Genomic DNA, 24,880 nt, shown 5'->3' on the forward strand with positions numbered 1-24,880 from the left:
GAGGCATTTTCAGGCGACTGTTGAAAAGCGCATCGCCTTGTGTGGTTAGCACAGGCGTTTTTACATAGGCGCCCATACAAAACTGTCGCCTGCGCCGCGACCGCAAACGCGTGGCTATCTCCCCGTGTGGAATAGCCCTAAAACAGGACTGAATTGCTGTTTATGAGAAGGGGCAATAATAATACAATTACCCTACCCAAGTACCAAAGTTATAACTCGACAGGCGAAGCACACACAGACACAAAACACTTTCCTAATGTTTATTCAAGAAAAAGAACAAACGGAAGACCCTTATATGCATTCAAATTGCCCACAGCTACAGTACGTGTTCAGGCGTCCAGTATCGTTCACTTGTTTATCTACAAAATGGGCGTCTGTTCACACGAAATACCAATAATAAACATGGCCTCAACAAGTCTGTCAGCCACGCCTTCGATGCCTGTGATTGGACAGTTGAGATGTCACGCCTTGCCATCGCACCATTTTCCAAAACACCAGGGTAGGTCACGTCACATGGGGGCTGGTCGCTATTCTTTAAAATCTGTACGCAAGTGAGAGACATAAATTCAATTCTAAGGACCCGCTCTTACGCTTGTACTGCGTAAAGTCTCCATTTCAAGATTACTTAGCAGAGCGGAAAAGAACCCAGACGCCATTTTGCGCGGTGGTCGGTTTCTGAGCAGAGCAGCAGTCGGCTTTGGATATTGGTCAAACAGAGTTGCATCGCCCAAGATTTTTAAGGCTGAGCGGTCGCCCAGTGTATTTGTCGTTATACAAAGAATTACAAAATGAGGGGGAGTTTCATGGATCGCGACCGAGGCGGGTGAGGGCGTTATTTCGATGCGAGCATTGTTTTTTACGTTTAGGCACGAAACCTGCTCTTCGGTGTAGTATAAAACCTATAGGGGCTGGTCAGCAGTTCGGCAACAAGCGGAATGGCGCACGTCTCTCAAATAGACTCGGGTTTGTTTATACGGTGACTTATTGTTTTCTCCATTTGTGACGTGACCGGGGGTAGAGCGACACAAACGCTGCTACTAACTTGTGTCTGCTGCAACAGCTGTCTCGTATAACCACTGGGGGTTAAGTAGGGAGAGGTTAAAGGGCTTGGTCACCTTTACATTAAATATTGGTAATTGACAACATTTGCAATTGGTTTTCATTTTTTATTTGTGGGTGTTGAGTTATTTGGCTTTTTATTCAGCAGCTCTCCTGTTTGTAATTTCAGCAATCTGGTTGCTAGGATCCACATTACCCTAGCAACCATGCATTGATTTAAATAAGAGGCTGGAATAGGAGAGGACATGGACAGAAATATGAGTAATAAAAAGTAGCAATAACAATAAATGTGTAGTCTTACAGAGGGGGGTCCCCATCTGAAAGCTGGAAAGAGTCAGCAAATCATATTAAAAGAAAAAAAGTAAAGGCCAGTTGAAAAGTTGTTCAGAATTAGCCATTCTATAACATACTAAAAGCGAACCTAAAGGTGAACCGCTCCTTTAAAGGAACCGCAACACCAAAAAGTAGTGTTTTAAAGTAATGAAAATATCAAGTACTGTTGCCCTGCACTGGTAAAACTGATGTGTTTGCTCCAGAAACACTACTATAGTTCATATAAACAAGCTGCTGTTTTGCAATGGCGGTAATTGAAAAAGGCTATATGGCACAGGTTAAATAGTGGATAACATTGTTCTACAGAGTTTATCTGTTGTGTAGCCTGAGCCTTTTCTCCTTTGAATGCCTGCCCCCATTGCTACACAGCAGCTTATTTATATAAACAATAGTAGTCTTTCTGAAGCAAACACATCAGTTCTACTAGTGCAGAACAACACTGCATTATATTTTTATTACTATAAAACAATTTCATTCTTTGATGTTACTGGTCCTTTAAACTTTTTGGACATCCATTTCCTGCAGCACTGAGTCCGCCATTACGTGGAAATAGCGGCTTATTTATAGAGTTCTATACATAGACTTGCATTCCTCCTGGTTCTCCCCACATGTAAATACATGATAAAACTGACCCTTCTGAGGTGAATATTATTTTATAATCTCTGTAAAATACTGTGGGAAAGTAATCCCCCAACTCTTCCACAGAGCTCTTTAAAGGGGTTGTTCACCTTTCAGTTAACTTTTAGTATGATGTAGAGTTTGATATTCTGACACAATTTGCAAATGGTTTTCATTTTTTATTTGTGGTTTTTGAGTTATTTAGCAGCTCTCCAGTTTGCAATTTCAGCAATCTGGTTGCTAGGGTCCAAATTTCCCTGGCAACCATGGACTGATTTGAATAAGAGAAGCCTGAATAGAAATATGTAGTAAAAAGTTGCAATAACAATAAAATTGTAGTATTACAGAGCATTTGCTTTTTAGACGGGTTCAGTGATCCTCAAAACTGGAGAGTCCGAAAAAGGCAAATCTTTAAAAAAAAAATACTAGATACTAAATACTAGAAGTTAACTTAAAGGTGAACCACACCTTTATCAGTACTGTAATAGGACATAATTAGGGCCCCCCTCACAAAAAGTTCTTCCTACCAGTAACCTGCACAACCAGCCCCTCAACTGCTTAAATATCACACTTGGAACTGTGGCTGGAGTCTGCTCTATGGTAGTTGCTCAATTGCAAATAGATATGGAAGATGCGCAAGAGCATTTTTTCTTATCTGTATTTCAATCCTTTGTAGACCAGTGTCAGACCAGGTGTCCTCTCTGAAACACTATTTTGTTTCCCACTGCAGCTGTTAACTTTCTGTCTCTGTGAAGTAATGAATGATTATTTTTAGCACTTGTTTTGTATATACATTATTAATATTCACGTTAAAGGAAAACTATACCCCCCAAATAATGTAGGTCTCTATAAAAAGATATTGCATAAAACAGCTCATATGTAAAACCCTGCTTCATGTAAATAAACCATTTTCATAATAATATACTTTTCTAGTAGTATGTGCCATTGGGTAATCATAAATAGAAAATTGCCATTTTAAAAAATAAGGGCCGCCCCCTGGGATTGTAGGATTCACTGTACTCACAAACATACCAACAAACCATACATGTTAGTTCACATGAGCCAATTAACAGACAGAGTTGTGTCTTTTGCTTCCACACTTCTTCCTGTTAGTTAGAGTTGAAGTAAATCTGGTCAGGTGATCTCTGAGGCAGCACACAGACCATCACGAAATGGTGGCTCAAGGCAAGAGATGTAAAAGGGCAATATTTACTTAAATATATATTCCAGTTTGGTAAGATTCTTTAATATGCCACTTAATATGATATGAACTATCTGTTGCTTAAGTATTCATTTTGGGGGTATAGTTTTCCTTTAATGAATATACTTTTATGACTTTTTTTTTTTGTTTTTTTTGGATGACTAGTGGTGCTGGTATGTCTCGCTTTCCAAAATTTGGAAACCCTGGAGAGCGGCTCCGAAAGAAGCGCTGGGATCTAAACGAGCTGCCAAAGTTTGAAAAGAATTTCTATACAGAACACCCTGAAGTGGCACGCATGACACAGGTGAGTTTAGATAAGGCATAACTGTATGACTATAGACATGCTTGAGAACCTTAAGTCTTTTATACCATAGTGTCTCCACAGTCAGCTTGTTCATATTTACTTTACTGACACCAGAAATTAAGCTCTCTTTTTACATCTATCATAATATTGCTTTGAAAGCAACTTATAACTTTGCCATAAAGTATTTGCCTGGTGCTTTTACATTACCTGTCTGATGCCCCATGTTCCTGTATGAGGGGGCTGCCATATTTGTGCAGCAGGAGTCTGTTAGCATTAGAAACTTTAACTGACAGGCTGAGATGGGACAGTCAGGTTGGCAAAACAGCCTGGTTCAGAAACTTCAACTAACAATTACTTACAAAAACAAACCTCTCGGCAAAAAACGATCAACATGACCTATAGGTAACTTTTAATATACATTCATATTTTAAAAAATATTTTTTGAGTGTCAGTATCACTTTAATAGGAAAAGTGCTCCTTCTATCCGATACCTGTTTTCTCTTCGTAATGCAAACTAAAAAATAATTTTCCTGCAATTGTTCTCTAGCATGATGTGGAGGAGCTCCGTAGGAAGAAAGAAATTACCATCCGTGGTGTGAACTGCCCTAAACCTTTATATGCCTTCCATCAAGCAAATTTCCCACGTAAGTTACCAGTGTTTTTTAAACGGCAAGTCAACCCCAAAATAAAAATTTGCTTAATAAAAGAAAACCTGATTCTAAGCAACTTTCCAATATATATTTCTTAAAAAATGTGTCAGTGCTTTTAAAGTTATTTGTAAAAAAGTTTGCTATTAAAAGCAGCATTTACTTAATTCCTGGTTTGTTACTTTTTAAACAATGTTGCAAATTTCTTAGTTCCCCAGCAAAGACAGGTCTGTTAATCAGCTGCCTACACTGTATCAACAGTCAGCCATTATGACAGAGAATAGAAAGGGAGACACTGCTTTTAACAGCAATACATATACAAATAAATTCAAAACCATAGAAAATGTGTAATGAATGTATACTGCAAAGTTGCTTAGAATAATTTCTTTTATTAGGCAAATTTGTATTTTGGGGTTGACTTGCCCTTTTAATATTATTTTCTATAATATTTGCAAAAATGTACTTTTTTTTTCCGGAAACATTAATTCTGTAAATATTCTAAACTATAGAGTATGTGCTTGACGTTCTTCTGGACCAGCGATTTAAGGAGCCCACACCAATCCAGTGCCAAGGATTTCCCCTTGCTTTGAGCGGCCGTGATATGGTGGGCATTGCTCAAACTGGATCTGGCAAGACACTTGCGGTACTTAAAAGTTTTATTTGCTAAGTCTATTATCCTATCACCATGGGACAAAAGGGTCAAAGCTGGTCTATGTGCATTAATCATAGTAATTGTTAAGATGTTTTTATTAAATAGGTGACAGTAAATGCTACTTTGCTTAAGCAATGGATAGTTTATATCATATTAAAGGGATCCTGTCATCGGAAAACATGTTTTTTTCAAAATGCATCAGTTAATAGTGCTGCTCCAGCAGAATTCTGCACTAAATCCATTTCTCAAAAGAGCAAACAGATAGGAGAGAAATGCTTTCTGGCAGGCTGCAGTTTTTCCTTCTCAATGTAACTGAATGTGTCTCAGTGGGACATGGGTTTTTACTATTGAGTGTTGTTCTTAGATCTGCCAGGGAGCTGTTATCTTGTGTTAGGGAGCTGCTATCTGGTTACCTTCCCATTGTTCATTTGTTTGGCTGCTGGGGGGAAAAGGGAGGGGGGTGATATCACTCCAACTTGCAGTAAAGAGTGATTGAAGTTTATTAGAACACAAGTCACATGACTTGAGGCAGCTGGGGAAATTGATAGTATGTCTAGCCCCATGTCAGATTTCAAAATTGAATATAAAAAAAATCTGTTTTCTCTTTTGAGAATGACAGTATCCCTTTAAGTGACATATTAAAGAATTTTACAAAACTTGAATACATATGTAAGTAAATATTGCCCTTTTACATCTCTTGCCTTAAACCACCATTTTGTGATTGTGTCTCTGTGCTGCCTCAGAGATCACCTGACCAGAAATACTACAACTCTAATAACAGGAAGAAGTGTTGAAGCAAAAGACAAAACTGTAAATTTGCTCTTGTGACATAACATGTATGGTTTGTTTGTGTGTACAGTGAAACCTACAATCCAGGGGGGCCTTATTTTTTAAAATGGCAATTTTCTATTTATGATTATCCAATGGCACATACTACTAAAAAAGTATATGATTATGTAAATGGTTTACATATGCGCTGTATTATGCAATATCTTTTTATAGATTGTTCAGTATAGTTTTCCTTTAAACAAAAAAAGCCTGGAAACCCCTGCCCTGTAATATTAACCTCTACTTTATTTCTTGCAAATTCTTCACATTAGTGGTTCAATAGAACCTGTAGTTCTATACAAAAAATATCTGTTTATTTTGTGTTCTGTTGACCTATTGTGTGCAGAATTTTGCTTATTACAGCGGGATACATATAGTGGCATAGATGTGGGGTATCTTTTTGTACAGACTTTCTTGTAATGTGGTTTTAATGCAAGTTGATGGAGATTTTAAGGGGGCTTGTAGCCAAACATCCAAACGGACAATAGCAACTTCGCTAAAACTTGTTCGGGACATTTTTAGAAGAAAAAATGCAAACTTTGAAGTGTAAAGACATCTGTGGAATTTTCATCTCTTCTTACTGGCCATTTAAGAGGCACAGAGCCATGACTGTGAGAAGAACTATACATACAAAATGTGCCATGTAACATACAGATGTTAAATCTGCATGCTAACTGATGTACACCTGCATAAGCTTACTTTTGCTGCTTTGTGTGTGCTCTAGCCCAAAGACTACAATTTAATATTTTGTTTCTTTTATTTAAAGTATCTGCTGCCTGCCATGGTTCATATTAACCACCAGCCGTACCTAGAGCGAGGAGACGGGCCAATTGTAAGTGTGCTGAAACCCCAATGTAATTTGTGATTGCAAACCAAACAGAAAGGTTGTGACATTATTTTTGGAAGGATTAAAAATGATTACTGGTATTTTTTAAGAGGCGAGTAAAGTCAGTTACGCAGTGCCCTTCCCTTCTGCTAATTGCAGACCTAACAGGTTCTTGCACTGATCAACCTTGTGACCTTGCCCTCAGTCCAACAGTTGGTTTATTTTGTGAGGCAGTCAACGATTTTGTGGGCAATCTTGTTTCACAGCATTTCTTTTCAATAAGCTGGCTGTTTACTCCCTTGCCAAACTCAAGTTCAGTGAATATGACTTGTTTATTATTGTTTTATTATGAAGCCATGACTTTTTTTGCTATTTGCGAGGTTTACAATTCGTACTGATCATCCCCTGCGTAATGGACTAGAGAAGCAGTGTCCCTCTTTCAGGTGTTTAGCTCAAGAAATGACAAATCATATTTTCTTGTGATAAAACCTGTAGATAATTTGTTCAGCACAATCCCTGTTCTTTGAACAGTACTGCCCTTTTAAAACCGGTGTTTCTCCTGTAGAATCTGCAGTGATTGCCTTATCAAACAACCACTAGTTATAGGTGTTTTGTTTAACCTGATGATTCAATACTGAACTGTGCAGAGTAGCAGTCAAATATCACGTTGTGCTGTTGGCAGTCAGATCATCTTATAGGCCTGGAGTGCTGTGTGTCTGTCCTTCAGCCTATAGAACTACTGCCCCTAGCCCAGCACTCCTGAAAACTCTTGTTCTGCAAATTTTAATATATTTTCCTTTATGATAGGACATATTAGAATTGATTTCAGTGATTGTAGCTGCTCTTACACAGATTAATAGGCAGTGTTTTTTGTTAATTTGCTTCAAGTTTTGTACAATGCAGTTGACAAGTACACTGTAGATTTCCCATCACATTAACTGTAGGCATCAGTAGCAATAATTCTTAAATTTTTCATTTCCAGTGCCTTGTTTTGGCTCCAACCAGAGAGCTTGCTCAGCAAGTACAACAAGTGGCTGATGACTATGGAAAGACATCTCGCTTAAAAAGTACCTGTATCTATGGTGGGGCTCCTAAAGGACCACAAATACGAGATCTGGAGAGAGGTAAAAAAAATTCTGTGTTCATAGTTTGAGAGAATGTGTCCTCAAAAAGCAAAAAACTTAAATTCTTGCTTTTTTGTATTTTCTTTTAAAGGGGTGGAAATTTGCATTGCCACTCCAGGCAGGCTGATTGACTTCCTTGAGGCAGGAAAAACCAACCTTAGACGTTGCACGTACCTTGTGTTAGATGAAGCTGACAGAATGCTTGACATGGGTTTTGAGCCACAGATCCGCAAAATAGTTGACCAAATCAGGGTAAGAATTGGCATCTGAGTTGTCTTTTCAATTATGGATCCGCACACACCAATTTTCTGCAGTTTTCTTTAATTTCTATTCACCACCAATATCAACGTTTCGGGGGGTACAACCTCCCTTCGTCAGGATATCCTGACGAAGGGAGGTTGTACCCCCCGAAACGTTGATATTGGTGGTGAATAGAAATTAAAGAAAACTGCAGAAAATTGGTGTGTGCGGATCCATAATTGAAATTGCTACTATTGGAGGGCCTCGTCAGGCCGGAGGATAACCAGCACCACTAAAGCAGAAAAAGTGAGTAAAGTTCCAGGTGTGCGGTGTAACCATTCCAATACAATTGACTTTTATCTGAGTTGTCTTGACAGAAAATATATATATATTTTATTGTAGCATGTTCCTGTCCTAAGTCCTGCAGGGGGGAGGGGGGGGGGTCTTTGTTATTTTAACCACATATAAAACACTTTGCTTATCATCTGTTCACAGCCTGATAGACAAACACTCATGTGGAGTGCTACTTGGCCAAAAGAGGTGCGCCAGCTAGCTGAGGACTTCTTGAGGGACTATTCACAGATAAATATTGGAAATTTGGAACTTTCCGCCAACCACAACATTCTCCAGATTGTAGATGTGTGCCAGGAAAGTGAGAAAGATCACAAGTAAGTGCAGTGGTTTTTTATTGAATGTTCTGTCATGGTACTTTGGCGCATTGGACTTCTATGAAGTTAACCCTTGCATGTTTTGTGTGAATTTAGTAGAGTACTTAGATTTTATGTTTGAAAGCACTGCATAAACTCTTGGTGATAAATAACAATATACGCATAATGCAGGTATGGGATCCCTTATTCAGAAACCTGTTATCCAAAAAAAGCTCCAGCTTATAGGAAGGCCATCTCCCATAGAGACCATTTCAAGCAAATAGCAATAGCTCCCTTATCCAGATCATATGCCTGTATTCGGTAATTTAAAACACTTCTTTTCATATGAAAGTAATGATAAATGGACATTTTTCATTTAGTGCTTATTTCTTCGTTATTTTTTTGGGATATAGGCTTATCCAGTTGATGGAAGAAATAATGGCAGAGAAAGAGAATAAAACCATTATCTTTGTGGAAACAAAGCGTCGTTGTGATGAACTAACCCGTAGAATGAGGCGTGATGGGTAAGGAAAGCATTTCAATGCTAGAAGACCTTTTTTATTTTTTTTTTTTTATTTTTTTTTTAGCATAATGTATCTTTACACTAAAATTATATTTCTCAACGTCAGCTTGGGGGACACAGGGACAATGGGGTATAGCTAGTACCATTAGGAGGCAGGACACAACTACAAAAAAGACAACTGGCTCCTCCCCCACTGGCTATACCCCCAGCAGGCTGGAGAAGAGCTCAGTTTTAGTTGTGTCCTCAGGAGGTTAGGACAGAAGAATTTTTTATTTTATTATTTAGTCAGTTTTTGCTGACACCAGGGGGTTGCTGGAACCTTTACACTGCGTAAAGTACCTCATTGGCACCTTCCAACGTGGGACCTGTCTCTGGGGTCACAGGTGTTTCACACAGACCACCCAGCCAATTCCTCTCCTTCCCTTACAGATGGAGACCAGGCTGGCCGGCAGACAGTACTGGGAGAGCGGTCTCCAGGACAGGTAAGTCCCAATGGGCTCTCTCTCCCCCTTTTCCTTCTCCCTCCCCTATCCATGGAGGGCAGAATGGATTTTTTCCTCAGCCCCTAGCAGCCTCATTGGAGAGGTGAGAGGGGGGTTTTCCTGGCTCTGCGCTTCCCCTTAAGCCTCTCGAGCAGGGAGGGGGTTCCCCTACAGGATTCTACTAGTGGAGCGCACGGGTCTCCTACCACATACGCGGCTCGCCAAGCAGCCGCAGTGATCTTCCATATGCGCTCTGATGCGGTTAGATGCGCTCCGCATGCGCACAGTACAGACGGGCGCCATTTTCTTAGGATAGGCGCCTTTCTTTCTCCCTGTTGCGGAAGTAAATGCCCGCGGTTTTGTGATCTCGCGCGATCCTAAGCGCGCTCCTCTACCTAGCGGCCGCCATTTTGGATCACACACAGGGGAATATCCACGCTGCTCCCAGACTGCTATACTCTGGAGCGGAGACACAGGGCACCACTGCAGGATTGACAACTGATCCTCCTACTACTACAGCTAAGTGTCAGGCATTACTGGGTTATTCCCCCAGGCATTCCCACTTGCAAAAATTTTTCACTATGTCTGAGGGACCCAGTGCTAGCCTTTTTTCTAGGGGGGCAACCTCAGCCCTGGTCACTTTTCTGTCGTGTGCCAAATGCCGCAAACATTTGCCCTCAGGGCACAAATCTCCTCTATGCAACCAGTGCACTACACTGCAGGTTTCTGAACCCTCACCACCTTCTCCACCTCTGGTGAATCAGGCGGCACAGGGGGATCCCTCAGTATCTAGCCCTGAAGCTTCTCCACACAGAGTACAAGCAGCACCTGAGTGGGCAGCCCAATTGGCCACAGGCATTCCTAAACTAGCGCAGTCACTAGACAAACTGCTCTCTCGCCTGGACACTCATAAACCTAGACCCTCCAAACGCAGGGCCCCCTCCCCATCCGAAGATGACAGCGACTCTCCTCCTAGGATCTTTTCACCTCCTGATTCCGGGGACGAACAAGATCATTCTGATGGGGAGCTTCTTTCAGATTCAGACCAAGATGATTCTAGAATTTCCTCTGACACTGTGGACTCTCTTATTTCCTCGGTGCTAGAAACCCTCCACCTTCAGGAACCGGAGGTCCGTGCGGAGTCTTCAAAATCTCTCTTCAAGCGACGCAATAAGACTTCACCTATGTTTCCGTCCCACAACCAGCTTGATCAAATTATCCAACAAGAATGGGACAAACCCGAGAGGCGTTTTCAAACAAACCGTCGTTTCCTAAGGCTGTATCCTTTTCCACCTGAGCTTACTGAAAAATGGGCTTCTCCTCCATCCGTGGACGCCCCAGTGTCCCGCCTCTCTAAGAACACGGCCTTACCAGTCCCTGACGCGTCCTCCTTCAAGGACTCTATGGACAAGAAGTTAGAGAGTTTGCTACGCTCTTCATTCGCAGCTTCCGGGTCCTCGTTGAGACCAGTCCTGGCTACAGCATGGGTAAGCCGAGCCATACAATCCTGGGCTGACACTCTCCTCACCGCTATTGCGGACGGAGCACCACGTCACGAACTCGCTCAGTTGGCATCTCAAATCAAGGAAGCCAATGACTACATGTGTGAGGCCTCACTTGACGCCACTCAAGCTATCAGCAGAGCCTCCGCTCTCTCGGTGGCAGCCCGCAGATCCTTATGGATGAAACTATGGTCAGCTGACCTTTCCTCTAAGAAGTCCCTGACTTCCATTCCGTTCAAGGGGAAGCTCCTTTTCGGTCCTGACCTTGATAAAATCATTAGTCAAGCTACCGGGGGTAAAAGCACCCTTCTTCCCCAACCTAAAGCACGTCCCTCCTTTCGGAAGAACAAGTTTTTTCGTGGCTCTCAGACCAAGAGCGCGAGATCTTCTCCCCCGAGGCACTCCTTTTCGAACAAGGGCCGTTTCGGCAACAAGCATCGAACTCCCTGGCAGAACCGAAAACACTCTTCAAAGCCCACCGACAAGACTGCCTCCGCATGACGCCGTCCTTCCCGGGCCGAATTGTATAGGGGGAAGATTGTCCCACTATGCAGACACGTGGGTATCTCTTGTTCAGGACACCTGGATTCACGAGGTGGTTTCTCAAGGCTACCATCTAGAGTTCTCGTCTCTTCCACCTCACCGATTCTTCATGTCAAGACTCCCTCAAGAATCGGGCAAACGTACAGCTTTTCAGAGGGCCATTTCCAACCTCCTCCTGGCAGGCGTGATTACTCCTGTCCCCCCAGACGAACACTTCACGGGCTACTACTCAAACCTGTTCATAGTCCCCAAAAAGGACGGCTCTGTCCGGCCGATCCTAGACTTAAAGGAACTGAACAAGCTCATTCGTCCGAGAAGGTTCAAGATGGAATCCCTCCGATCTGTCATTGCGGCGATGTCCCCAGGGCAATTCCTAATGTCTCTCGACATAAAAGACGCTTATCTTCATGTTCCCATTTTCCCTCCTCATCAGAGATACTTGCGCTTTGCCTTCCAAAGTTTCCACTACCAATTCACAAGTCTACCATTCGGCCTCACTTCGGCTCCCCGGGTCTTCACGAAGATCATGGCGGCTGCCACTGCTCTGATCCGCAACGAGGGGATCTCCATCACCCCGTATCTCGACGACCTTTTGATCAAGGCGCCTTCGCCCCAGGAGGCTCAGCGGTCCCTTCAGGTCTCCATGACGAAGCTACGGGAACTAGGTTGGGTGCTCAACCTACAAAAATCCTCTCTAATCCCCAGTCAATCCATGAACTTTCTAGGCATGAACTTCAATACTCTGACCCAGAGGATCTCCCTCCCTCAGGAGAAGATTGTTCATCTCCAGGCCCTGGTTCGGTCACTGCTGCAGAAGCCCAAACATCCCGTGAGGTTCTGCATGAAAGTACTGGGTGTCATGGTTTCCACCATAGAAGCAGTCCCCTTCGCCCAATTTCATCTCCGGGAGCTCCAGTGGAACATTCTCAGCACCTGGAGACGGAAATCCCTACTACAAGAGATACTCCTCTCTCCTCAAACTCGGACGTCCCTTCTGTGGTGGCTCAACACCACTCACCTCTCAAGGGGAAAACACCTCGGGGACCCCAGTTGGCGCATTCTCACAACAGACGCAAGTCTCTTCGGTTGGGGCGCAGTGCTCGAAGGCAGGTCGGCCCAAGGGCAGTGGAACCTCACAGAAACGACGTTGCAGATCAATCTCCTCGAGATCCGTGCAATTCGCCTGGGCCTCATCCACTGGCAGCAGGACCTGACGGGGCAGGCGGTGAAGATACAGTCGGACAACTCCACGGCGGTGGCCTACATCAACCACCAGGGCGGCACAAGGAGCAGGGCGGCTCTAAGCGAGATAAAGATCATATTCCAGTGGGCCGAGAATCACAGCGTACAGCTGTCCGCCATCTTCATACCGGGACTGCTGAACTGGGAAGCCGACTTCCTAAGCAGGCAATCCCTGGACCCAGGCGAGTGGTCACTAAAGGACGAAGTATTCCAGGAAATAACTTCCAGATGGGGCGATCCAGAGGTGGACCTCATGGCGACCAGGCACAACAGAAAGGTACCAACCTTCCTAGCTCGTTACAGAGACCCACTGGCCCTAAACGTGGACGCTCTGACGGCCAACTGGCCCTTTCGCCTGGCGTATGCCTTTCCTCCCACTCCTCTCATTCCCAGAACGATCAGAAAGCTTCAAAGGGAAAGGTCCACCCTCATCCTCATAGCACCGAGGTGGCCTCGACGAGCATGGTTCACAGACCTTCTCAACCTCTCCGTCGCAGAACCGTGGCCTCTGCCTCTTCTTCCAGACCTTCTCACTCAGGGTCCAATCCTACACCCAAATCCGACCTACCTCAACTTGACGGCGTGGCTCTTGAGACCAAGATTCTAATTCAGAAGGGATTTTCAAGGGCCGTGGCACGCACTATGTGTGCGGCACGGAAGCCAGTTTCAGCCAGGGCCTATCACAGGGTCTGGTCCACCTACCGTCAATGGTGTTTCACTCGCAAGGTTAACTTCCGGCTTTTTTCTCTACCATCTCTACTGGAGTTCCTGCAGGAGGGCCTTTCACTTGGACTGTCTTTGGGTTCCCTCAAATCTCAAATATCGGCTCTATCCGTACTTTTCCAGAAAAGACTTGCTCTGCTTCCTGACGTCAAAACCTTCATGCAAGGAGTGGCTCATGTGACTCCGCCTGTCAGGGCTCCCACACCTACCTGGGACCTGACGTTAGTGCTCCGGGCTCTTCAACTTCCTCCCTTTGAACCCCTGGGGTCGGTGGCCATTCAGTTCCTGACCTGGAAAACTGTTTTTCTCCTGGCTATTGCTACAGCAAGACGGGTTTCTGAGATCAGCGCTCTTTCCTACAAGTCGCCTTACCTTGTCTTCCACCATGACAGAGCGGTCCTTTGTACCATACCATCCTTCCTACCTAAGGTGGTCTCAGAATTTCATATAAACCAAGAGATCGTGGTTCCTTCCTTCTGCCCATCTCCAGCAAACCAGAAGGAAAGGGCACTGCACACTCTGGATCCTGTGCGGGCCTTGAAGTTTTATCTCTTCAGAGTTCAGGACTTCCGCAAATCCGATTCCCTGCTGGTACTTCCCTCAGGCTCACGTCGGGGCGCATCGGCTACCAAACAATCCATCTCTCGCTGGATCAAACAAGCTATACAAGGTGCATACAAAGCCCGGGGTCAAACACCTCCGTCCAGGGTCACTGCCCATTCGACCAGGGGTGTGAGTACGTCCTGGGCCTTCAGAAACCAGGCATCAGCTGAACAGCTGTGCAAAGCGGCAACTTGGACATCTGTCCACTCGTTTGCAAAATTTTATCATTTTGACACCTTTGCGGCATCTGACACTCGCTTTGGCAGAAAAGTGCTTCAGGCCGCGGTGGCTGACACCACATAAGCCTCTTTTTCCCACCCGGTTGTTAGGGGACAGCTTTGGTACGTCCCCATTGTCCCTGTGTCCCCCAAGCTGACGTTGAGAAAAGGAGATTTTGTGTACTCACCGTTAAATCCTTTTCTCTTCAGTCACTTGGGGGACACAGGGCTTCCCTCCCTGGATTGAGGCTTTCACTTCCGTCAGACAAGTTCCCTTTTCTTGTTAACTGTTATTGGCTTTTTTGAAAAGTTTTTACTTAGTTATGTAATATCCTGTTGACTTTGGTACAAACTGAGCTCTTCTCCAGCCTGCTGGGGGTATAGCCAGTGGGGGAGGAGCCAGTTGTCTTTTTTGTAGTTGTGTCCTGCCTCCTAATGGTACTAGCTATACCCCATTGTCCCTGTGTCCCCCAAGTGACTGAAGAGAAAAGGATTTAACGGTGAGTACACAAAATCTCCTTTTTTCCACAGCTGGCCTGCGATGTGTATCCATGGTGACAAAAGCCAACAAGAGCGTGACTGGGTTCTATGTGGTAAGATTTTTTTTTTTCGATACCCATATATAAGGGACAACATTCCCCTTACTTAACATGAGTCCAATGAATACAGCTTTCATAAAACATACTTTTTGCCTATTGTTATAATTCAGAAAAAACTGTGGTTTTGTTTCATAAGTAAAACAGGGCAAAAATATGCTGATGCTGCTTTCCGTTTCTTGCAAGTAATTGTAGACCAAGAATGTAGTTGGCAGTTTGGCACACAGATTAAAAAAAACCCTGCATTGTGACAATGCTGAAGAGTCTGTGGTTCTGAGTTAATCCTTGATTTGCAATTCTTAAAGGGTTTGTTCACCTTTAAATTAACTTTTAGTATGACGTAGAGAGTGATATTTTAAGACAATTTGCAATTGGTTTCATTTTATTATTTGTGGCTGTTGAGTTATTTAGCTTTTTATTCAGCAGCTCTCCAGTCTGCAATTTCAGCCAGTCACAGCGATTCTCGTGGCCCAGGAGGTCATGGTACTCCGATCTGTCTTTGGAACCTCCAATAACACTTCCTTCGTCTCCTCAGCTATTATGTCAAGGACCAGTGTTTCTCCACAACCCTCAGCTCTTTGCCTGAAATGGGATGGCTCTTGAGGCGGCAGTACTGGGACAGAAAGGGTTTTCAGAAGACGTCATACAAACTATGATCAAAGTGCGAAAACCGGTCATTTCCAAGGTTTACCAGAGTGTGGGAAACGTACCGCTCCTGGTGTAGCTCAGAGGAGGTTACATTTGGGGAATTCAGACTTCCGTGCATTTTAAAGTTCCTTTAAGCAGGGCTAGATAAAGGCCTCGGCTCCCTAAAAGCTCAAGTTTCGGCTCTATCCATTGTTTTCCAGCAGAGGATAGCTCTAGAAGATGATGTTAGGACATTCCTTTAGGGCGTAGCTCGCGTCTCGCCTCCGTTCAGACACCCAATACCACCATGGGACCTGGGTTTAGTATTGACTGCTCTTCTAGATCCTCCATTCGAACCACTCAGCGATGTGGGGTTGGAAATATTCACATGGAAGACAGCATTCCTAGTGGCGATCTCGTCAGCCAGACAAGTGTCGGAGCTGGGGGCACTATCCTGTGCAGAACCGTTCCTGATTTTCCACGAAGAAAAGGCAGTGCTTCGCACTGTCCCAAGGTGGTATCTGCCTTCCACATCAACTCAGAGATCATTCTGCCTTCATTCTGTAACAAACCAGCCAATGACAAGGAAGCAAACCTGCATCGCTTGGATGTGGTCAGAGCTCTCAAGTCCTACGTCTCCCGCACAAGGGCCATCCGGAAGACAGACTCTCTCTTCATTGTACCTTCAGGGGCTCGAAAAGGCCTTCCGGCCTCCAAAACCACCATTGAACGTTGGTTTAAAGAGACAGTGAGACGATCCTACCTGGCGCGGAAGAGGACACCTCCCATTAAACTTAGAGCTCACTCCACCAGAGCCCTCGGAAACTCTTGGGCTTACAGAAATTCTGCTTCGGCTGAGCAAGTTTGTAGGGCAGCAACATGGTCCTCCCTATATACATTCACAACATTTTTTTCAATTCAATACCTACATGTCTGCAGAGGCAGCCTTCGGGGAAGGAAGGTTCTCCAGGCAGTAGTTTCCTAAACTGTCAGAGTTCACCCTCCATACTGTGCGGGTGCTTTGGTACGTCCCCACGGTCCCTGTGCCCCCCTAGACGTGAGAGAAAAGTAAATTTATGTACTTGCGTTTAAATTCTTTTCTCTCCAGTCGTAAGGGGGACCCAGGGCTTTCCCCCCCGAACTCTTGTTCTTATGTTTTCTCTATGTGTGAGAGTTTGTTCTGCAGTTACGTTCCTGTTTTTTGGTTCTTGTTACAAAATGACGCCCTCTGGGCATGACAGGGGATAAAGGGAGAGTGGGAGGGCTGTCACCTCTGATGTTCATCAGTGTCCTCCTGCTGATGGACGGGACCCTTTACCCCACGGTCCCTGTTGTCCCCCTTACGACTGGAGAGAAAAGAATTTAACGGTAAGTACATGAATTTCCTTTTCGCCTTGGGCAAAAAACTTTCCTTGTCTCGCAGAGGACGTGGATCTGCTTTGTTTTGAGGAAGGAACGTACTCTTCCCCCCCCCCCCCCGTAGCCTGCGAGATTGTTTTCCAGTTCCTCACCTTTGAAAGGTAACAAAGTTAAGGACTTTGTTCATTAGATGGGAAGCATATCGTAGATTTGTGTGTTCTCTTAAACTTCCGTGCATTTTAAAGCTTGCGGTTGAGGACTGTTGTTCTGACGTTTGCGTGATCTTTAGGACCTTTGTCACTCCATTGATAATATTGTCAATGTCATGTTAAACATCTCTACCCTTGTCCTCCTCCTCATTTTCGTCTTCTGCTCCTGAGGAAAAATCGGAGTGGGAATTTTCTCCTCCCACTGATGATGCATCAGAAGGCGTATGACCGCCATGTCACTCCTGGGGCTGAGTGGTCTCTTGCGTTTTCCAGTAGACCTTTGTCCCAGTTTGGCCAGGGCTCTGCCCAAATTGTCCGCAATGGCCGGGAGGCTCTGCAGTGAAGCCAGGGATTGCTACAGCTGGATTGTCCAAAGGGGGGCTGGTGGATCAGTCAAGGTGCCCACCACGCCATCTTGAGATGTGCTCTCCTGAGAAGGATTCCCAGACAGAAGTGTTGTGGGGGGTTTGGATTAGGTGCAGGACCTTGTGCCTTGGAGCAAGATCTGCAGATTGGGTCGCCCTGGCCCCCTGGAATTTTTGAATTGCAGTTTTTGCATATGAAATAAGTCACCTGCGCTGCTGTTGTGGGTGCTCTCCCCCCTGCCCTGGGCAAAAGTCCACTTGACTTACCTTCTGCCATGTGCTGCAGTGGCTAAGGTGCCACCTGCTGGAGGATTGATGGCTTAATGGGGGTGCCTGTTGAATTTCTTTCCTCGGTTGGGTTCACCTAGGAAACTAGCAGGGAGTGTGAGTAATGCACGCTGTGAAACTAGGAGACTAGAAGGCGTATGAGATTGATGGGGTAATGGGGGGTCTGCCTGAGGAGTACCTGTGTTCCCTTTGTGGCAGGGAGTAGTGGAAATGGCACCCGGAACTCAGGCATCGCCTCCTGGCTTTGCGACGAAAAGCAAAATGGCGCCTGGAGCGCATCTCATCGATGCGTTCCATTCGTGTGTGAAGACTTTGGAACGGTTGTGAAGGGCCCCGTCTGCTATCCAGAGGCAACAAATGCATCTCCTCCTGTGCCAAACTGTTTCGGCTCCAGCCCTTATAGAGGGAGGAATTGCATATTGGGGGGGGGGCAGGGTCGAGGCACAGTCCAGTAAGGGGCCTTGGCTCTTGAGGTGGGGAGAGCAACCTGGGCATGCGTGAGAATAAACCGTCCACCTGTGTTATACTCAAGATTGTTGCCCACCAGTGAGACTTTCTGTGGCACGATTAGTGTGATGCAGGAATGTCCAGTCGGTCAGTATAGCCTGAAATGGCTAGGGAAGTGACCCTGGTGGCAGATCCCCCGAGGGAGGATCACTCTGAAGGGTACAGATATCCCATCTTCTGTCTAGGTTTCTTCTTGTCTCAGGGGGACAAGGGTTGTCCCTCCTCCTAGTAAGCAGGACACTTAAAAACTGAGTGATTATGGCAGTGTGGGGTTAACCAGGAGGCCCGGACATGCCCCCTCTAATTTAGTTCTAAGTGTCCTGCCTCCTAGAGGGTGGAGCTTAACACAGAGTCCATGTGTCCCCCTAAGACGACCGAGAACTACCCTTTAAACTAACTCCGTTGATGCAGTTATGTTGAAAAGTGATGCAAATGGGTGTCTACTGCTCCTTTTAGGCAAAATCTGATTATTGATATCATGGTACAGATTTTTAGAATTTTTATTTGCAAATTATTACAGTGAAGCCTCAATTTTACATCCCCTGATTTAAATTTTCCCCTCACTTTACATTGTTTGTTTTTTGTGGTCCCACCTATATACCTGTATTATGCATAATACATTTCCCTGATTTTACATGATTTTATTCTGGTCCCTTGAAAATGTAAAATGGGGGTTCTATTGTAATTGGTTTTTACTTGCATTGATTGCAGATTTATTAGTGGACCAAGATTAAATGGGACTGTTCTGTCTTAGCTGGCTATAAATATATAAATCTTATATTATTATATTAACTTTTAATAGTGATATGTGAAAATGTGCTCTCTTAAAGGAAAGGAAACCGGTTATATTTGTTCTTGTATTTTGTTTTCTGTCACTGATTATTTCATTTTTTTCTTTGCAGAGTTTCGTACTGGGAAGGCACCTATTCTTATTGCAACAGATGTTGCTTCGCGGGGTCTAGGTTTGTATTTTCAGGGTTTTTTATTTTTACCCTTCATTCCCCCCCACACACACATCTTTATAATTTAAGCATTAATATATTTAAGCAGTATTTTCCAGTTTGCTGTTTATTGGAATATCCTCATTATATACACTGCATGTAAATTGATGCTAAGTTAAATATATAAAAACTACACAGTATATTGTGTACCTTTTATAGGAAGCACTAACCAGATTTTTCAAAGCACAAATCTGTCCTGTCTGGTTTGTGCCTCCTACTAAAAGTATACATGAATGTTCTGCTCCCCATATTGATGGTTCAGGCCTCCCACCCCTATCCTGGTGAGTTTCGATATTAATGGATTTAAGTTATTTGTGCATTTTGGTATGTAACACATCACTCATTTTATTGGTTGTATTTTCTTTTTTTCCTAGTATGGTGCTTTTATCTTTTCTTGTTTATACTTAAAACTAAATATTTGTGCTGATCTATATCCTTTACTTTATGCCCAAAATCCACTTATGCATACCATGCATTTCTCAAGGCAGGCAGAGTACCACAGTCTGTTTCTTGTTACTCCGTTCCTCCTTCATCTGTGTTTGTGTGGTGGGAGGATGTGAAACTGTTTGGCTTTAGTTTGCCATTATGCCTGTGAATTGGAGGGTTCACACTATAATCATGCACAATTCTCCTATTTAAACTTGCCACAAATTTATTGGTCTCCTTCTCCCCAATGGAAAGGTGGTTCACTTGTAGGAAATGGTCTTTTTTTTTTTTATTTATTTTTTTTAGGCACACTATCTTCTGAATGTAGATAATAATTTTAGTGCTCTTAAAATGTCTTTTGGCTATTTGTTGCTCTTAAGAATTGCATGGCTACCTGTTCTTTAGCTGTTAGGTAGCGGCCAGGTAAGTTCCAGTTAAGCATGAGTCTTCACTGTAGGCAACTTAATTTCATATTTTTAATTAAAAATTTGATATTAAAACTTATTTTTTTTGTTTTGTTTTTGACAGAAGCTGCAGATCTCTCTCAGTACAGGGCCAGGGGCCCATCGAAAAAACAGGGGGATGAACGCTGGAAGCTGCCCCCCTAAAGGGCACTGGCTTCTTACACTCCTCCCTCGCAAAGGTCTTGTACTGAAGAGGCAATTTTTGGGTCTGCAACTCCGAGCCCCCTAAGTTACTCACTCCAATTGGTGGTGCACAATGCAGTAATTCCACCCTGAGCACTGATATTTGGCTACTTCTACGTCCCATTTGCCTGATGATTCAGTGTCATGTTCTTGCCCAGCTTTATTGAATAGACGGACCACCTTTCTAGAAGGGAGATCACGCAGATACTTCCCACTATGCCATTTGCTGGGCAACTGTGGGGAAGTCTTTTGGCTGTCAAAGCAGAAGAATAGCCCTTCTGCCCTTCATCAGACCTTTTGTGGCTACTTCCTAAACTCTTTAAAACTTTAGTTCCTCCTTTCTCCCTGCGCATGCAGGATGTGGCAGTGTGCGGGACTTCCCATTCTGTCATGGAGATCTTAAGCAAGTGAGCACCATTTTTCCGGCCATTCCCTTTAACATGCTAAACTAACGGAGAGCGCAAAAACCTAATTTGTTCATCCGATTTGTTTAAAAGTTACTCTTCCCTCCTAAATAGGGAGACTATACTGGTGGATACAGCTTTGTTCTCCCCCCCCCCTTTTTTTTCACTTTTTAAATTAATATTGTACTGTAAATTAACCAAACCTGCAGTTCTTGTGAGTGACCTTTCTGTAATAAGAAACAGACGTTTGTTCACACTTCCCTTTTGTTAAAACCTGATTATCAGCTTTGCCCAGTCCCCTTTCAAAAATTGCAATAACTGTATTGATGGCAGATGGTGAGTGTTGGAGGATGGGGGTCTCTCTTCACCCACTGACAGGTTCACAAACTTGGACTTGGGAGAAGGGCTCCCCCACAGAAGTATCTCGCTCAGCCAGTGCACGTGTTGGGACCTCTTGCTGCGCCTGGACCGTTGATGCATGCTCCCTGCTCCGGTGGCCCCTTATCCAAGGATGAAGGGCGGTGACACCGCCATGAGCCATAAAGACGGGATTGGCGACTGCTGTTTCCCTACCTCACAGAGGGAGTGTGCATCGGTCCGGACACCAGCTCTCCTGAGGAAGAATCCCACTAAGTTTAATTTTATTTATGTTTTTTAGGGCTGGTAATTGGTATATAATGCTTTAATGGTTTTCGTTTATAGTTTTAAGATTTCATCTGGTTCAGTGTCGATCACTGACTCCTACATCTGATGTGTGCAGTTAGGGCATCTGTTACAATTTACAAAACAACTGTCAGTCATCTTTTCATCACCAATGTTTTCTAAAATAATTGTGACGTGTAAATAGTATTATGCACCTACGCACATATAAAGCCATGATCCAGCTGAAATTATCAGTATTCTGATTTCTAAATGAAGACGTAAAATAAGAATCAAGATTAGGGAAGTTTAGGATTTTAGCACATCAATCGCAGGGTAAGGTGTTTGCCTAGACATTTAAATGTTTAGTAACTGAAGTGTAGTAGAAATCAGAAATAGTTTGAGGCAAGATTTGTATACATTTACTAATTTTAATCTTTGTCACTTTTCCTGACGTGTGTATTTCCTACACGTCTATTTCCCACTCGATTTTTAGACGTGGAGGATATCAAGTTCGTCATTAATTATGACTACCCAAACAGCTCTGAGGACTACGTACATCGCATTGGCCGTACCGCCCGTAGTACTAACAAAGGCACAGCTTACACATTCTTCACACCCGGTAACCTCAAACAAGCCAGAGAACTGGTTAAAGTTCTAGAAGAAGCAAATCAAACCATCAACCCTAAACTAATGCAGCTGGTGGACCATGGCCGTGGTGGTGGTGGAGGTAAGTCACTGTCCTGAGGTTTGTGTACAGTATATTGTCATGGTTGGATGTGAATCTGTACCATTGGATACATGTAAAAATGTTTTGCTTACTAAAGTTAATTAAAAGGTACCCTTCACTTTGAGTAGCAGAGAAAGACAAGGATGGCTGGTTAGTAGGATAGTACAGAGCTCTGGCTTGTCTAAGGTCAGAGGCAGGTAATAATCAAAAGTTTAAATTCTGCTCGGATTCCTATAGTAAAGAGCTCCAGCCTGTCTAAGGACAGAGTATATTGCATGCTGAGGGAATTATATTAAGCAACAGAGACTGTCCAACAATTATGGGCATGTATTGCCTGCTTAAAGCAGTTTGGCCTATTTTGACTTTAATGTTGGACTATTTGTGAATGTACGTCCGTTCAGGCGTGAGTTTAACAATCCTGTGATCCTATTGGCTGGCAGGTGAGCAACTCTGAAGATTTAATTTTCTGTTTAACCATGTTGGCAGATAAAGTAAACTAGCCATAGCCCGTTTTCACTACTTGCAGTTCCAGTGGTTTGGCCTCTTTGATTTCAACAGAGCATTGAAAGGTGGCTTGTATGGTATCAGAATGACTTGCATACTATGGATGCTCAGCCAATTTGTGTATGATCACCTTTAGTCACCCATTCATTTGTTGGAATTTTCAATAAAGAAGACACATCTATGTCCACCCCTCTCAGAACCTGTGCTCTGTATGGGTGCTTCTTAACCTGTTTCTCTATGTAGCCACTCTCCATGTTGTACTAGAGAAATGCTTGTCATTAAATCATATATGTAATCAACTGTTCTTAATCTCTAGGTGGCCGATCCAGATATCGTACCATTGGCACAAATAACAATCCGAATATGATGTACCAGGAAGAATGCAACAGAAGAATGGGCGGTAAAGATGGAGGCAGGCGTGATGGGAGGAACAATAACCGCGATGGTGGTATTTCTAACAATCCAACCGGGCGAGATCAGAACCGGCCAAATTACAGCTACGGTGGCCAGGGTTCCAATTTCCAACCCAACCAATACAACTATGGACAGGGTTCCTTCACAGGAGGGGTAGCTAATAGTTATGGCACATCAGCATATGGTCAAGCACCACAGCCTCTGATGTCCCAGCAGTTTGCCCCCCCCAGTTCTTCTGGCCTATTGAACTATATGAACCAGGCAGCCAGTTATCAGTATCCGCCTCCCCCACCACCACCTCCTCCACCCACACGTAAATGAGTAATTAAATTTTAGCCTGTGTTACCAGTTGATGGAATATGTAAGATACATTTCCCTCCATAAGCTTTGTTTTGTTGCATTTGGTTTTCCATTTATCCTGTTCACGGCAGCATTTGGGAATTAGAATTCTCCAGTCTCTGCTGTGTTCTTTAAAGCCAGTGAGCTCAGGATTCTATGTGCTTTGTTCTGGCAGTGACCTTAAGATGACTTGATGTATTTGCAGGATGTTATTTCTTTTTTTTTTATTTTCTGTTTTGTTTTGCCAGAAAGTTTGAAAACCTACTGTGACTGCTTTTTTTTTTTTTTTTTTTTTCTTTTGCTTATTCCAGGTAGGTAAAATTCCAGATTGTCTAGCATCATTCCTCCCTTATTTCCCCATCAACAAAATCTTTTTCCTGTATGTAGAATCCCCCTGATGGGTGATTAATCATCCTTTCTTCTGAGGGGCATGCATAGTGTAAAGTCACACCCAAACACATTGTGCCCCTTACTAATAGACACTTATTTGTGTTGTCCTTTTGTGACAAAAAAAAGGTAGGTTCTTTTAACAAGCATTGATACATTTGTTCACATTAGTGAGATTTATGCTTCACGGCAGGTTGTTTGTGCCGCTTCATCTCATTGTTCTTATGCCTTCTGTGTTTTGAGTTATATTTACATTTTTCTTAGGTGTACTGTTTGTTTGCCAATGACAGACCTTAAAATAATGTTACCGTAGTAGTTTGCGGATTGTTTATAACATCTTTAAAATCAATTTCTCTAAATTGTCATGAGTATCATCTGACACCGTTTTGTAGATAATACATTTTTTTAGGAAAATAAAAAAACTTCAGTGTTTACCATTGTGTAATTATTAAAGCATTTCTTTTATCTTGCTATAATATTTAAGGCTTGACCCTAATACTCTGGCAACTCTATTCTTACCAATGTCAAACTTTCTGAAAGTGTCCTACGAAAAGATGGAAACTGCCAAACGTGTAATGACAAATGTTAGTACTTTTTCCCGTGGTCATGTTCTCAAAACAAAATGATAGTCACTGAAATATAGTCAATGATGCTAGGAGCTTTTGTTTTTTTTATATTCAATCCTCTCTGCTGAAACCGTTTTAGAGAGAAAGGACACAGAGATAAAATAGATACTTAAAGTTCATATAGTATTAGTTTCACTTTACGTTAAAATCGTTTAAAGGGAACTGTCACATAAATTTAAATTTTATATGCACTTGATCCTGTGGAATTAAGGAACTTTCTAAATTTAATCAAATAACAATTAAGAAACATTTCAGATATAATAAAGTTACTCTTCTGTATCCCTCTCTGCAATCTTTCGTGTTTTGAATGCAATCAAATATATTATAGCTCTAATACATTGTTTATTCAAAGTGAGCACAGAGCAGTTTAAACCAATAAACACTGGGACTCGTTTATGAATAATGGGCATCACAACATGAAGCTTATATTAAGCTTTAATTTTTGTGATTGTTCCTTTAAGCAGTTGGTCTGCCTGGAAGTGTGCAACTCTGTATAT

General features: G+C 43.3%; 1 protein-coding gene across 3 annotated transcripts; it reads left to right on the forward strand.

Annotated features, from left to right (window-relative positions):
* The first annotated feature begins 563 nt into the window (after nucleotides 1–563).
* On the forward strand, nucleotides 564–24,189 carry ddx17.L (DEAD-box helicase 17 L homeolog). Of its 3 annotated transcripts, none has more exons than NM_001089210.1 (13): nucleotides 679–823; nucleotides 3,377–3,515; nucleotides 4,063–4,159; nucleotides 4,672–4,805; nucleotides 6,409–6,474; nucleotides 7,451–7,592; nucleotides 7,684–7,844; nucleotides 8,328–8,500; nucleotides 8,893–9,003; nucleotides 14,847–14,908; nucleotides 19,169–19,228; nucleotides 21,880–22,113; nucleotides 22,934–24,188. In NM_001089210.1, the coding sequence occupies exons 1-13, from the start codon at nucleotides 789–791 to the stop codon at nucleotides 23,350–23,352; spliced, it is 1,833 nt and encodes a 610-aa protein (NP_001082679.1). In that variant the 5' UTR covers nucleotides 679–788; the 3' UTR covers nucleotides 23,353–24,188. The 3 variants fall into 3 exon arrangements, with proteins under 3 accessions (XP_041445148.1, NP_001082679.1, XP_018112044.1); XM_018256555.2 differs by lacking the exon at nucleotides 679–823 and adding an exon at nucleotides 830–963 and having other exon boundaries at nucleotides 22,934–24,189; XM_041589214.1 differs by lacking the exon at nucleotides 22,934–24,188 and having other exon boundaries at nucleotides 564–823; nucleotides 20,222–21,991.
* The last annotated feature ends 691 nt before the right edge of the window (nucleotides 24,190–24,880 follow it).

This window comes from Xenopus laevis, chromosome 4L (genome assembly GCF_017654675.1).
Source record: "Xenopus laevis strain J_2021 chromosome 4L, Xenopus_laevis_v10.1, whole genome shotgun sequence".
Classification (NCBI taxonomy): domain Eukaryota; kingdom Metazoa; phylum Chordata; class Amphibia; order Anura; family Pipidae; genus Xenopus; species Xenopus laevis.